At 40.3% G+C, this 14,238-nt stretch overlaps 7 protein-coding genes across 7 annotated transcripts; 2 read left to right on the top strand and 5 right to left on the bottom strand.

Annotated features, from left to right (window-relative positions):
- Positions 1 to 1,210: 1,210 nt before the first annotated feature.
- On the top strand, positions 1,211 to 2,107 carry FOA43_004170 (uncharacterized protein; the record flags this gene model as incomplete). The annotated part of the gene is made up of 1 exon (XM_038924413.1): positions 1,211 to 2,107. One exon carries the CDS (start codon positions 1,211 to 1,213, stop codon positions 2,105 to 2,107), a length of 897 nt encoding a protein of 298 aa, XP_038780341.1.
- A 76-nt stretch (positions 2,108 to 2,183) lies between these two features.
- FOA43_004171 (uncharacterized protein) lies at positions 2,184 to 2,858 on the bottom strand (the record flags this gene model as incomplete). The annotated part of the gene is made up of 1 exon (XM_038924414.1): positions 2,184 to 2,858. One exon carries the CDS (start codon positions 2,856 to 2,858, stop codon positions 2,184 to 2,186), a length of 675 nt encoding a protein of 224 aa, XP_038780342.1.
- Positions 2,859 to 3,032: 174 nt separating this feature from the next.
- DPH5 (diphthine synthase) lies at positions 3,033 to 3,890 on the bottom strand (the record flags this gene model as incomplete). Its single annotated transcript, XM_038924415.1, has 1 exon — positions 3,033 to 3,890. One exon carries the CDS (start codon positions 3,888 to 3,890, stop codon positions 3,033 to 3,035), a length of 858 nt encoding a protein of 285 aa, XP_038780343.1.
- Positions 3,891 to 4,102: 212 nt separating this feature from the next.
- On the top strand, positions 4,103 to 5,731 carry FOA43_004173 (uncharacterized protein; the record flags this gene model as incomplete). The annotated part of the gene is made up of 1 exon (XM_038924416.1): positions 4,103 to 5,731. One exon carries the CDS (start codon positions 4,103 to 4,105, stop codon positions 5,729 to 5,731), a length of 1,629 nt encoding a protein of 542 aa, XP_038780344.1.
- Positions 5,732 to 5,829: 98 nt separating this feature from the next.
- On the bottom strand, positions 5,830 to 6,741 carry ILV6 (acetolactate synthase, regulatory subunit; the record flags this gene model as incomplete). Its single annotated transcript, XM_038924417.1, has 1 exon — positions 5,830 to 6,741. One exon carries the CDS (start codon positions 6,739 to 6,741, stop codon positions 5,830 to 5,832), a length of 912 nt encoding a protein of 303 aa, XP_038780345.1.
- Positions 6,742 to 6,974: 233 nt separating this feature from the next.
- On the bottom strand, positions 6,975 to 12,641 carry FOA43_004175 (uncharacterized protein; the record flags this gene model as incomplete). The annotated part of the gene is made up of 2 exons (XM_038924418.1): positions 6,975 to 9,518; positions 9,612 to 12,641. The coding sequence occupies 2 exons, from the start codon at positions 12,639 to 12,641 to the stop codon at positions 6,975 to 6,977; spliced, it is 5,574 nt and encodes a 1,857-aa protein (XP_038780346.1).
- A 470-nt stretch (positions 12,642 to 13,111) lies between these two features.
- On the bottom strand, positions 13,112 to 13,558 carry COX6 (Cytochrome c oxidase subunit 6; the record flags this gene model as incomplete). The annotated part of the gene is made up of 1 exon (XM_038924419.1): positions 13,112 to 13,558. One exon carries the CDS (start codon positions 13,556 to 13,558, stop codon positions 13,112 to 13,114), a length of 447 nt encoding a protein of 148 aa, XP_038780347.1.
- Between the last annotated feature and the right edge of the window lie 680 nt (positions 13,559 to 14,238).

Below are 14,238 nucleotides of genomic sequence, written 5' to 3' on the forward strand. Positions count from 1 at the left end.
AAATCATTCCTACATTCCTCGTATAGGACCGAGTGAAAGTTCTATCTATGGGTACGGACCCAGATCGCCAAGAAACTCTTCGGAGCTTACACATATTTTCCCGGAGACGAATTTCGCCTATTCCAAAACTCGACGTCCATCTTCTAACTGCGGAATCCCCGATTATAGTTCGGACAATTTAATTGATGCGATGGAAAAAGAACAGGAAGGAATTGTCCTGAAACTGATGCGAGAAATTCAACTATTAAAAGATGAGAACCGTCAGCTTAAGCAGCAAATATCGCGGCAGACCGGATGTGCTCCTTCCACATCACCTAGTATGACGTCGCCTATACTCGGCAGTCATCTTCCCCAAAAACAGTTTGGTCGCGGACATGCACGTGATCAATCAACACATAGCTCTTCGTGCTCTTCGATATCTTCGCATTCGTCGCTCGGTGCAAATCAAAGAAAATCCGTACCACCTGGAGCTACAACATTGGCTAACGTTAAGAGAATGCCGAGTGTTTCCGGAACATCGCAGTTTCAGAGCATTCCTCAATACCAACATACTCCAGGATTTCTCTCTTCTTACGAGGTTAAACCCGAAAGAAAATCAGACACATCTTTCTATGATTTCTCCTGGAAGAGGAACAATAGGGATTACGATAGATATGGAAATCATAGATGCGACTCTGAGGTGTCGCCGTTGATGCTTCAGAGTCCTGGCTCAATATGAGATTGCAGACACATTATTTTCGTTTCTTGGGGCGGTTAGTACTTTTTTCCTTTTTATATAGGTTCAATAAATTGATATATATATATATATACTCTTTGCGATAAGTGGGAACGCCCATAATCTTCTTGCAGAGTCCTTCTTCCGACTTTTGGAGAATCCTTTTTCTTTTGACGACAGGTCTAATTTCCTAATTTGGAACTTTTAATCTATATCTATAACATTATTCAGTTCTGGCGTCAAATAGCGGAGTTTCCGCTGTTTACAGTTTCGGTCCTTGTGCCGATATCTGGCGCTACTTTGATCTCTTTGTGGTCCATTCCGCTTCTTGTTCTTTCCTGCTCCTCTTTCTCTTCAAGATAGGTAATTTCTCGAAAATCAGGGATTTTGCTGAACTATATCGGGTCTCCTAGTATAGTTAACTTTCTTTCTACCGATCCAAATTTTAACTCATATATGATGGAAACGATCATCACTGTTGTATTATTTACGTTGATGCCCATTGTTTGCGTATTGGGCGCTGCAATTGATAAGTCAGACACAGAACCTCTGCTCATGGCCTATAATGCGTCCATGTCTGCAACCACTCCTTTTCCATCTTGGTTAACGGCCTTTACTGGAATTAATCAATGGCCAGGCCCGGACCCTCCCTACATCCCACTTGATTTTATTGATTTTTCCAAGATCCCTAACCATGGACTTCGTGGAATGGGTGTCTGTCCCACCACTAGAGACAGCTGTTCGTTTGACTGCTACAAATGTGTTAGCTATGATGACGTCTATACCTGTCCAAAGCTCTCTCAAAGTTTTGATGATGGTCCTTCTGCATTCACCGATAGACTTTTAGACAACTTGAATCATAAGGTCACATTTTTTACCCTTGGTATGAATGTCGTTAGATACCCTGAGACTTATTTGAAGGCAGTTCAAAAAGGACATTTGATGGGTACTCACACTTGGTCTCATAAATTCTTGCCATCGTTAACCAACGAGCAAGTAGTGGCACAATTCGAGTGGTCTATTTGGGCAATGAATGCAACTGCAGGCCATCTTCCTAAATGGTACAGACCACCTTATGGAGCTATTGATGACAGAATTAGAGTTATAGCCAGAATGTTCGGTATGCAGGCCGTTGTTTGGGATTACGATCTATTTGATTGGAGAATGGAGACAGTTCCACCTACAAAAACCAAACAGCAGGTACTCGAAGATGCAAGAAGATTCAAAGCTCAAGGACGTGGTGGTTTTACTTTGGAGCATGACGCATATGCCTCCACTGTAGATGCCGCTATTGAAGTAAGTAAAATCTACGGACCGGACCAGTTGACTGCGGCACAATGTGTGGACAGCTTCGATTATATCAAGCAGTATCAAGAAGACGACGGCAAATAATTTATTTTTTATACCTCTAAACATCAATGACAAAAATCATGAAAACAAGTCTATCATTTGGAAGGATATTCGGCATTTACTGATTCTTCCAGCTTAAATTGAACCTTCCCTCGGGAACTTTGTAGCTCTGAAGCTTTGAAATAACCTCCTCCGGAGTGGTAGCAACAGAGATGATGGTTCCATTCTCAGGAGAAATGAATCCTTTAGCAACACAGTTACCCAAGAAACCGATAAATTCATCGTAAAAATGATCAATATTGAATAGAACAATTGGCTTAGCATGGATTCCAAGTTGGGACCAAGTAGTAATCTCCATAACTTCTTCAAGAGTACCGAATCCACCGGGCATGGCCACAAATCCGTCAGCTTCTTGAGCCATCATCCTTTTTCTCGTGTGCATATCTGGAACGATAGTTGTTTTGCCGTAGCTATCATCTAATGGGGTAGCACCACGATGATTTTCAACGGATTCCTTTAATTCTTCGTTCATCTTCTTGATTTCGTCAAGATTCTTTCTTTCCTTCGAAACCAATGCTTCCGGAATAATTCCATGAACATACGAACCGTTCGAAGCAACAGCTTTTGCCACGCATCCCATCAATCCGGTGGTGCCTCCTCCATAAACCAATCCGTAATTGTTGTTAGAGAGCAGAACTCCTAACTCCGAAGCACTCTTAGAGAAGTTGGGATCCACGCCAAAGGAAGAACCGCAAAATACACACACTTTCTTTTCTGGTTTGTGTTCTGTCATTAATAAAAATCTTTATCGTCTACGTAGTGAACAAGAAGATTGTATGCGGAAGTTGTGATACATGAGATTAGCCGCATCTTCGATAAGAAAACGATACCGGCAATTTACTACTAATTTTATCTTCGACGCGTCGATCGTCTCGTAAAAACACACTTCTATATTCTACTAGTTAATTCACCTCTTCTCCTGATCCTTTCTAACGGCTGCCTTGAAGGCTTCTTTGTCGTTAGCATACTCCAGCAAATACTCTAACTCGAGGTCATGAACTTGATGACCCAACATGATTACGGAATGAAGAGGTTTACCGGCATCATACTCGGATAGCTGCTTCAAAGTGGCCGCATTGAAGGCCTGATCGGCAGCTCCTAACCGGGAAACAGACACACATGGAGTATCAGGTGTATATGCACCCTGCTTTCTCTTCTCTTCAACTTCGAGGAGTTCTTGGCAGCACTGTGCCACGGACATATATCTTGGAGGTTCGTACACTAAATGACCTTTCATTAACTCTTTGAAATCTGGTTCCTTTACCTTAATATCCAATAAAAGAAGGGTATGAAGTCCAATCTTTCTGTTCTCCATGATCTTATCATAGAAAGAATCCGGTCTCCAATTATCCGTGAAGAAAACAATGGACACGGCTTGTCCAAACTTATATAGTTGTAACCCACAAGCACCAACGGCATTCATCACCGACACATTATGGATACACTCAACTTTCACGCCCAACTCCCTGGCTCTAATGACTAAGTCTGTATGGGTGGTAGCACCAAACACATCTCCCACCACTAGAAATGCCACATCATCGTCTTTGGCATCTTCAAGAATCTTTTCAGATCCAGATTCAACCAGTTCACGGTCAGCAATGATCACTTCTTTACCATAAAGTTGTTCAAGAGACTCTTTATCAGCAGCCATCAAAATAGAAGTATATCCTTCCAAGAAAACCTTTTTACATTTTCTAACTGCCTCCAAACCTCTCACAGTAATATCTGTGGAATACGCAAGGCCTAGTCCAATCATATACAACATGGCGATATTGATAAACGAGCATCAATGTTGTGGTGGACTGGAAGTGTTTTTTCACTACTTTTCAGTTATTTAAAATCTTTTTTTTTTTTTTTTTTTTTTTTTGATGTCTCTTTTATTTCTTTTTTTTTTCTTTCTCCTACAATGAATTCTATTTTAATTGCGGACTTGACTTCCTTTCATCAACTTGCTCATTTCTTGTTTCTTCTTCAAAGATGACCGAGGACTCAGAATCGACCCCTTTGATTGAGTCTGTTCTTCAGTCACCTAAACGGGATTGGAGAACAACATTCAGGCGGTACAGACTGGATGTTTGGATACCCATAGCAGTGTTATCATGTTTATTGGTTGTAATTATTATCACTTTTTTTCAAGCAGTTCTTCCTAATATTGGAGACTATGCCGCTCAAGGGACGACCTTTGATTTGGAGAATCTCAACTTTCTTGGAGTTTCTGATGCTGGAGGTGTCAACTTCGAAGTGATGGGTGTGTCTCACAACAACTTCTCCCAGATTGAGGACCCTTTGGCTCGAAAATACTTCAAAGTAGGAGGCTTTATGACTAGGAAATTGAATTTGAAGGTGGATGATCTTGACTTTTTAGTCTATGACGAAATTAAAGATGACTACCTGAAATTAGGTAGGGTGCATATTTCTCCCTTCTCTGCCAGGGTGGTGGATTCGGCCAATACTGATATGGATGTATACCTGACGGTTTTTCCTGACTCCAAAGGTGTTCTTGGAACTATTGAGAAGATTTTAAGAACCCCTAATTCCAAGTTGAAACTAAAGGGAGATGCAGACGTTAAAATTTTGGTTTTTAATGGCTATATTCCTCTTAAAGGTGTGATGATTCCTTTGGATATTGATATTCCTACTTCTTTGGTGTCAAGATTGTCGTTGAATAGTGTTGATGTCTCCAATGTCAAATTTACGGATTCTGAAAACGGGAAATCTAAAGATTTGCCAAAGTGTCTGTTTGATTTATTGCTGTTGGAAAATCCTATCAAGAACTTGCTGAAAATCGTTGACCTTGACCAAGTGGATGTTCCGTCTTCAGTTTGGAATATATTTATTAATGATTGTAATGGAAATCCAAAAATTGATGTGGCATCATTGCAAACTTCGAAATTCATTATCGAAAACTCTGATGAGTATAACATCTCGTGCTCTCTGGACTTCAATACCGATCTTGACAAACTTTCTGACACGTGCAAGCATCAAGATTTCCCACCACTCTCCAAATTTGTGGATACCATCGTACACAATGATACAGTGAGTCTTCTGATTGGAATGGACTCCGTTTCGAGTCTCCCCAGTACTCTTTCCAGCGTATTAAAGGAAGTAGTTCTGCCTTTGAATATTCCCCTCAATATAACAGATTTAAGCTCTCAAGTGGTGGAGAACGTTACCATGGAAGAGATGAGCTTTGGCCTGGCCGATTCGCAAACGCCAATGCTTAGTGGTGTGTTGAAAGTGATTTTAAATTTTAAAGACATCTCAGTGGAAGGATTCAAAGTGAAGGAGATGAAAGGCTTTTCAAATTTGAAGTATCAGGGAGAGAAGTTTGGTGATGTTGACATCTCACAGTGGAAGGAAAGTATCACCAAAATGGTTGTCTCGGATAATGGGGATATTATGATGATTGTGTCGTGCAAATTGGACAATGTGCTTCTTGATATCACGGATATGACGGTTTTCCAGGAGATCTTGTCTGAAGTGATAATGAATGGCTCAGCACATATTGATATTGAAGCATTGGTGGATGTATTAGTCAAATCAATGCTCGGAACTTTTGAGATTGATGGAATCCCCGGTTCTGGAGGTGCTGATTTTGAGCTATGAAACAGGTAAATATGTATATATATATATATATATGTACAAGGAAATGGGATTGGTTACGATCAAATTAAAATGTATACACGTATATAAATAGTTGATACTTAGCTAGGAGGCATTTGAGAAACATCGACAACATCTGCTGCATCCTTGGTTGGATCCGTACCATCGTCTTGAGTTCCATCAACTGGAGTTCTAGGAAGAGCCATCATACCCGAACGAGCAAGTTCCAAGACACCAAAAGGTCTTATCAAGGCGATGAAAGCGCTGATACGCTCTGGTTTTGCGCTTAGCTCTATGATACAGTTTCTATCGGAGATATCGACGATTTTCCCACCAAACTCATCGGATAACTGCTTAATAGCCCCCAGATGCTCATACTTCTGTCTCAATGCTTGCGAAGGAGCTAAGTTCTTAGGATGGTACTTTTCGCTTCTATATTCCTCCTCAGCAGCTTCACCCTCCTGATTGTGGTGGGCAATCAACTCATGAAAGTATTCTTGTCCCAAAAGTGATACTCTCACCAATAATAACTCGCGCTTAATGATCTGCGAGTGCGAATAGTCAAGCACGGCATAAACAGGAACCAAGTCCTCGATCTGTCTTCTGGCCTGCTCAATGACACCATCCTGGCCATCTAAAACAATCGTCATTCTCGAAAGATCTTTGACTTCTGTATTGCAGACAACCAAAGAGTCGATGTTGAAGCCACGGGCAGCCAGTGTCCCAGAGACCAACGAAAGAACACCAGGTTCGTTCTGTACCAAGCAATTCAACACGTGCTGAGTCTTTGGAGACTTCGAAGGCAGAGGAGTCTCGTAAATTATGGATGAAACTGCTGATCCAGCAGACCACGTAGGTTCATTCACTGTTGGTAGCGACGGTCTCTTTCTATTTCTATGCAGCGTCTTATAAGCTAAAGCTGAAGTGGACGATGATGAACATCTGATAAGACGGACACTACGCAGGCCAATAAGGCTGCGTGCTGAAACAGTTCTTATAGGCAATCTAAACATTGTAGCAATAATAATAATGAGGTTCAGAAAGAAGATGTCAACGAAAGCTATTGTGTCTCTTGGTTTATCTCATCTTCCCCACTGACTCACTTTCTGAAAAATCAATGTACGAAAAAAAAATTTCTCGCTCCGGTTTCAGGACAAACGGAGACGATTTGGGGATAGAGCCGGCCATTAGGAGGAGGAAAGGAACATGTTTCAATTATGCTTAGCCAAATTATATGATGTCTACTTTACACAGCCACTCCATTGGTACGCCATTCCATTAGCTCTTTTTCGAGAGTAAGGGCTCTTTCCTTAGAATCCTGAGCTTCTCTCTGTGCTTTCTTGAGTCTCAACACGCTTTCTACATCTTTCTTCTGAAGGTCTGATATCTTCCCATCCATTCGGTTCACTGTCTTCTGAAGATAATCCAGTTGTTCCGTGTATCTCTTAATAGATGTTTCTTGCATCTCTTTATGCTGCTGCAAATCCTCGATGCTTCTCTTTAGGTTGTACACATTCTGCTCATCGTCTCTCTTAGTAGCGTTGCTCATATAGAGCTTATCTTCGAGCTTTTGAACTCTTTTGGTCCAATGATCTTCCTGAGAATGCATCTCTTCCTCGTACTTCAATTGCAATTCTTCAATATTCGACTTTAATCCCATATTGTACTTCATCAATGCCTTGTTCTCTTCAATAACCATAAGAGCTTCGTCTCTCATCTTCTTCGCTGATGTGTCGCTATCTTCCACCCGATTTTTGTAGGATATTAGTTGTCGATTCAAATCATCGATACTCTTCTTCGAATCTTTCAACTGACCGGAAAGTTGAACCACGTTAACTGCATTTGATGCATTCATCTTCACCTTAACCAAATGGTTCTCAAATTCTTTCGAGATCTCGGCAACCTTCTTCTCCAAAGATCTCTTCGATTCAAGTAAGTCATCTCTTTCTTTCACGAGATCGTCGTTCGTCGTCTTCAATGTCATTACCTGAGAAGTCAAGTTGTTCACCTTCATAGAGAACTCTTTATTTTCAGTTTCAACAAAATTCCTTTTCTCAACTGTCTCGTTCAATAATCTTGTCAACCGGTCTTTTTCTTTGTTCAATTCAACTTTGCTGAACTTTAAAGATTGTGACTCTCTTTTGGAAACCTCCATCTGAATTGTCACATTCTTGATTCGCTTACTCAACTCCGTCTCCTTATTCATCGACTTCAACAAATCCTCACTAAGAGTCTTTAATTCTTTGTCTCGAGATTGATTCTTGAACGATGACGTAGAAGTTCTCAACTCTTCCGAATTCTCAAACTTCTCTTTCAAGCTGTTGTATGCTTCTTGCAACTTTTTTAATTCAAACACTTTGTCTGACAAGTTCCTTTCTGTCTCTCTCATTTGTGCGTTGAGTCTGGCTGCCGTCATATCCGACACCTTAAACTCATTCTGTGCTTTTTCCAACTGCTCCTTAATCTGGCTCAACTCTTCCATCACCATATCTCTGGCTCTCTGTGCGCTTTGAACAGCAACCTCGGCATTTTCAATCTTACCGTAATAGTTTTCAGCCCTGGTCTTGTAGAAATCCACAGATTCCTGTAAAGACATGTTCTTGTTTCCAATGATCTTCAGCCTCGTTCTTAATTTGGCCATATCTTCTTGCTGAACAAATGCAGAGTTACTTGTCATTTGAAGCCTTTTCAATTTGGTTTGCGTCTCATTCAACCTTGAACTTAACTTCAAGTTCTCTTGCCTCATCAGTAGAGATTCCTTGTTCATAGGATCGAACACATCTTTAATGTTGTCAAGGTTCTTGACGCTATTCGTACTATCTTGCAATGGTGATCCTGATAGTGGTTCAGACTTGAACTGCTTCATTCTATCCTGGAGGTTGTCAATATGCATTTGGGCTAACTGATACTTTATCTTATAATCATTCTCAATAGGCTCCATTCCGTGAATCTCCCTGGAGTTATTCTTTTGCTTCAATAATTGTTTCTGAAGTTCAACATTTAGCCTTTCAAGCCTCTTATTGGCGGCCCTCTCCAATAAAAGCTCGTTTGTTATACTAGAATTTGAACTAATTTCAGCCCCACTAGAAGCCTGCGCACTCACAGACAATCTTGGACTCTGCGTAAGAGGTGAATCGCTTACACTTCCTGTATCAGCCCCAACTTTCCGTAGACGAACACGTAACTGCCTATTCTCATAAGATTCGGCGGCTAGCCTTGTCTGAAGCATCTCCATTTCATCCTGCAGCTTCTTATGATCGCCTGAGAAAGTTATATTTTCACTGTTTGGTGTTCGTGAGAGCTTGAAATTCAGCTCCGCTATACGAACGTCTGTATGCTTCTTGACCATCAATAACTTCTCATTGTCGGTCTTTGCTTCTTGTAGTTGTGAATGAAGTTCTGTGGACATCTTTTTCTCTAATTGAAGTTCCTGATTCAAGCCATTTAGCTGCTCCCTAAGGGTAGAAACATCCTTGTCATACTTCTGTCTTCCTTTATCAAAATCAATTTCATCTTTTATCTTACTTTGAAGTAAAGTCTTCACTTCAATGAAGTCATGTTTCATCTGCTTGTACTTGACTTTTAACTCTCGTAACTCCTGAACAGTGGATGCATCAATCTCAGTCCTCCTACTGGCAGCTTGAGCTTCGTCCAGTTCTAACTTCGCTTTGGAAAGTTCTCCTCCTTTCTTTCTAACAAGAGATTTGTACTCTGCAACTGAAGCCTCCTTTGTCTCTATGGATCTCTTGAGATTCATGTTCTCTACCGTGAGTTCTCGTAAACGTGAATCCTATAAGAAAAAAAATATGTGGTTAGTAAATCGAAAAATGGTTTGGTTGTGCAATATTGTGGTGTTTAATACCCTGTAAAACAAAGAACTTACCGTCTCCTTTAAAGACCTATGCAAAGCAGTGTTGTTTGTATCCAACTTATTCTTAATCTCCGCAATCTCCTTTTCTTTGGTATCTACGCATGATTTCAACACCTTGATCTCTTCCTTCAAACTTTCCTTAGCCTTGACTTGTTCTTCAGACAGGCTAGAGAGTTTGGCAACTTCCACATCCAATTTCTTCTTCTCCGACTGCAATAGAGTGGCAGAGATCTTCTCTTCACCAAGCCTATCCAAATTCTCAGACTTTTCCTGCATCTCCTTCTCTAATGCGACAATTCTTTTCTGGTTTTCCTCCAACTTTCTATCCTTATCAGTTAATAGTTGGCGCTCTCCGGAGATTGAGCTTTCTAAAGAATTGTACTTACTCTGAAGGTCCTTTCTGGCACTCATTGTACTCTCAACCGTTGTTGTAAGTTCAGTGATCTTGCCTTCGAGCTCTTGAATTCTGTCAATGTATTGAGTCTCCATGGCACTAGAATCAAGTAATGTTGGTTTCAATTGAGAAACCAATTTGAACCAAGGATCGTCGGACAACTTACTATAGTTCTTGAAGTTCTGAATGATGACTTTAGAAGCTCTGTATTCTGCAATCTTCTTTCTCAATTTGTTTCTGGCTAGCATTCCATGCAATAGAGCTTTGAATTGAGTCATAATCTCTGCAAGTTTGTTTTGCATCACCTTCTCTAAAGAGGCTAACACACCATTTCTAAAGAATAGCTTGGTGAGACCCACCTTAAATACCTCCGAGTCCAAGTCCAAATCTTTCAAGATTAATTCACAAGTGTGCTTGTAATTTTCAGACCCATCTGAGGAATTCTTGGCCAAGATAGCATAGTGTTTAGCAAACTTCTCAAAGCTGATTCTGTTTGGATATCCGGAACGTGCAATTCTGATGCCTTCGAGGACACCGTTACATCTCAATTGGGCTAAGACAAGCTCGTTGTTAAACCTCCCTGGCGCTTTCTGGTTGTTAGGTAATATGCAACGAACAAAATGTGGATGAGTTTGTGTTAACTGCTGCATCAAGTCGTCCAATTGCTCCTTATGACGCTGCGCAACGGTTCTGAATCTTCCCAGTCTTCTCTTTCCACCTTTCACTGGTGAATTCGTAAGATTCGACATTTCCTGCTTTTGACACTCAAACATATCAGCAACAAACAGACTTTTAGACCCGGAGAGCAGTTCAACGAGGGTGCTGCTCAATGGATCTTTGTTCCTGTCAAGCCATCCGTCAATGGAGTACTTAACTTCACCAGCGTAATGTTTCACTACAAATCCATCTCTCACCTTATTAGGCTTGAAGCAAAGCTTCGTTCTATCAGCTTTTTTGTCCCTGGTTTCCAATTGACCAAATAGTTTGTCCAAGAAAGACCGATCCGTTCCCTTGGGAACAACACACTCTTCGTCAAGAATCGAGAAAATACTGCATTTACTCTTCTGGCCATTACCTTCGATAAGCTCAATGGTGGGTTTTAGTTCATGGCCGAAATCAATGTATTGCCAGCTGATACCTTCTTTCAGATATTCGCTCTGTTCTAATACAAACATGTGGTGGTTGAAAAACTGTTGAAGCTTCTCGTTGGTATAGTTGATGCAGAGCTGCTCGAAAGAGTTCTTCTTAAAGATTTCAAAACCAGCAATATCCAAAATACCGATATAGTTGGATTTCTGCATAGCGAAAACAGTGTTAGAATCAAAGTTCTCGTTGATCTTGTCAACCAAGTACTGGAAAAGACGCTCGTACAAAGACTTTGCTAGTGCATCAATTGTGAATTTGGCCTGCGAAGCGGTTCTGTGCTGTGTGATGATCTCACGACCAGCTTTGGCCTTCGAAGTTACGATGGCATTTCTTAGTTTTTGTGAAGGAACAGAAAGAAGCTTAGACACCGTCTCGATGATGGAGGCAGAAGATTCGGAGAGAATGGCCTGTCTGGTATCATTCTTAGGATTGCGGAAAGTGATATTACCGAAATGTAAGATGACAGCCAAAATCCTGTAGATATTAAGCTTGTCGTCGATGTCAAAGTTCATGATACCAAAGGCCTCTTCCAAATTGTCAAACTCGGCTTTATCGTTGATACTACCAACCTTTTCGTTATGAAGATAAGAATACTTATTGATTGAACGAGAAAGCTGCAATTCCTTCAACATATCTGCAGATGCACCTTTAAGAAGTTCGTAAAAGACGTGGTAGTTCCTCTCGTTTTCATTCTGCATGACCACACGAGATTTCTCAAGCAAATACCAGTCGATATGAGCGCCTGTCAACTCTTTTGTTGCAGGAAGGACGTTGATCTTGACAAACTTGCCAAATCTTGAAGAATTCAAGTTTCTTACGGTGGTGGCATTACCAAAACTTTCCAAGATCGGGTTGGCAAGCATGATCTGGCTTTCAAGCTTGTGAGCAGCATCTTTATTCTTCTCACTAGTTGAAACACTAAGAATGTATTGAATGACCTTCTTTGTGTTTTCTGTTTTACCGGCACCAGATTCACCCGTAACTAGGATACTTTGATCTTGACCATCTCTGAGAAGATGTTGATAAGCTTCTTCAGATATGGCAAAGATATGAGGCTTAACAATGTTTCTCAAACTAATTGCGGAATTGGTATCAGTAGATTGAGAACGGTACCGAGTAATGAGCTTTTGACGAGATTCTTTATACATTTGAATGAAATCATTGTTGTAAATATTGATTTCCTTGTAAGGATTGACAGCAACTAGGAAAAGGCCGGAATAGGTGTAGATATTGTCATCCGTATATCTCAAGTTCAAGTTGTTGACGACAGAAGGCTCGTTCAAAAAGGTCAAAGAAGCCATATCATCGCACTTCTCAAAGCTCTTCGGATTGCACTTCTGAACTTGTTCAGTATCAAAGATCTCTGTTTTACTGGAATCATCCAATTGAACCTTGCATCTCTTACCTTTATCAATGGATTCGATTATTGTACCCTTCTTGAAAGTCTCCTCTTTGTCTGGAACCCAGACTTGACCTTCAAAGACTGAAGAATCTTTTCCCATTGCAAGTTCGATGATAAATATAATAATAACTAGAAGAAGAGTTGGACATCTAAGATAACTAGGATTCTCAAGTCTTTTGTTCAACTTGTTTACAAGGAATATTCTTTTTATATTTACTTATTTCCGCAATGGGAATTTGGTTTGAACACTCTTATCAGATGCACAGCCACAAATGCACAGCCACAAATGTGCTGTCAAGCTACTCCTCAAATTGCGCCACTCAATTAGCCACAGATATTACTCAGTCTTCTTCTTCTGATTGGTTAACAAGTGCCGTCATGAGAGCCTATTAGTGATTAACACCCACCTACAATTGATACAATTTTGATACAACTTTGATAACAATAAATCTGAAATAAACGAAAAAAAAAAGATATGTATAACCAACCAACTTATCCTCTGACTAAAGAGTAAAGTAAGTAACCGTTGAGTTGATTAGAATAAATAAAATGAGGTTCTTAGATGAAATCTTAAGCCTGTTCTGGGAATAACTCCTCCTTCAAATCAACACCAAGTTCTTCTCTAACATCTTTTAGTTCATCTAGGTAAGCCTTATATTGTTGAGGGTTTTCGACCTTGTTTTTCAATCCTTCAAAGACTCTAACAGCAGTAGCATAATCGTTGACTCTTCTGCAAGCTCTCAATGCCTTCTCGATCACAGAAGGAGAAGGAACCAAATCGTATGAGAAGCAATTATTCAAGACTCTCTGAACCTCAAACAAATCGTATGCCTCTTCAAATTCCTTCTCGTATCTAACGGAAAATTCCTCAAAGGTCTCATCATCATGATCAGAATAATTTCTCACAGCAAAGAGTCTGGCACTGTTGTTGAAAGCAGGAATGGCAGCTCTTGTGGCTGGAATGGCCAACATTCTAGTGTTCTGTCTAAGGGCAGCCCTAATAGTATTGGCGAACATTGTGATGTGAATAATAGAAAGTTGATATAAAAGGAAAGTTAAAATCTCTAAACAAACGAAAAACTTAGGTCGATGAATTAATCGAAAGATTATATATATGGCAACGGCATAACTCTAAATAGAGAAATCTGTTTGGCTGCGAGGACTCTAAAAAATTTGCGTCTCACCACGCTGGGACCTGGGGGTGGTGTAGGGGGGTGGATGGATGTGCGGTGGATGGTGGTACGGTGGATGGAGGTGTCCTACTAAAGCATACATACTGGTAGGTTCTATTATTTCCACAGCGGTGTTCGAGACACTTTGTTTCCGCTCTGTGAAGAGATCTTAAGGACTCAAACTTGTAATACTAATATTCACAGCCAATCATCGTATATGTATTTCTTTCAGAGTACTTAAGCCGCGTGAAATGGCGTGGTTTTATTTAGTCGCGTCAATCGGTCTGCTACCCAAACAGGCAATTTATGGGGATCGTAATACAGTATTATCAAACCGTATCTTCTTCGGCTTTAGTGTAAATTTGAACTACATACAATATTTCACTGGTTTGATGTCACTGATGTATTATGACGAATGCAACTCAGAGAGATTTCAGGGTCAACTAATAATTTTTTTTCTCATTCTATTCTTCTATTATATATTCTGAATCATGAAGTAGATGTATCTGGTAAATCAGATAAACT

This window comes from Brettanomyces nanus, chromosome 4 (assembly GCF_011074865.1).
Source record: "Brettanomyces nanus chromosome 4, complete sequence".
Classification (NCBI taxonomy): Eukaryota; Fungi; Ascomycota; class Pichiomycetes; order Pichiales; family Pichiaceae; genus Brettanomyces; species Brettanomyces nanus.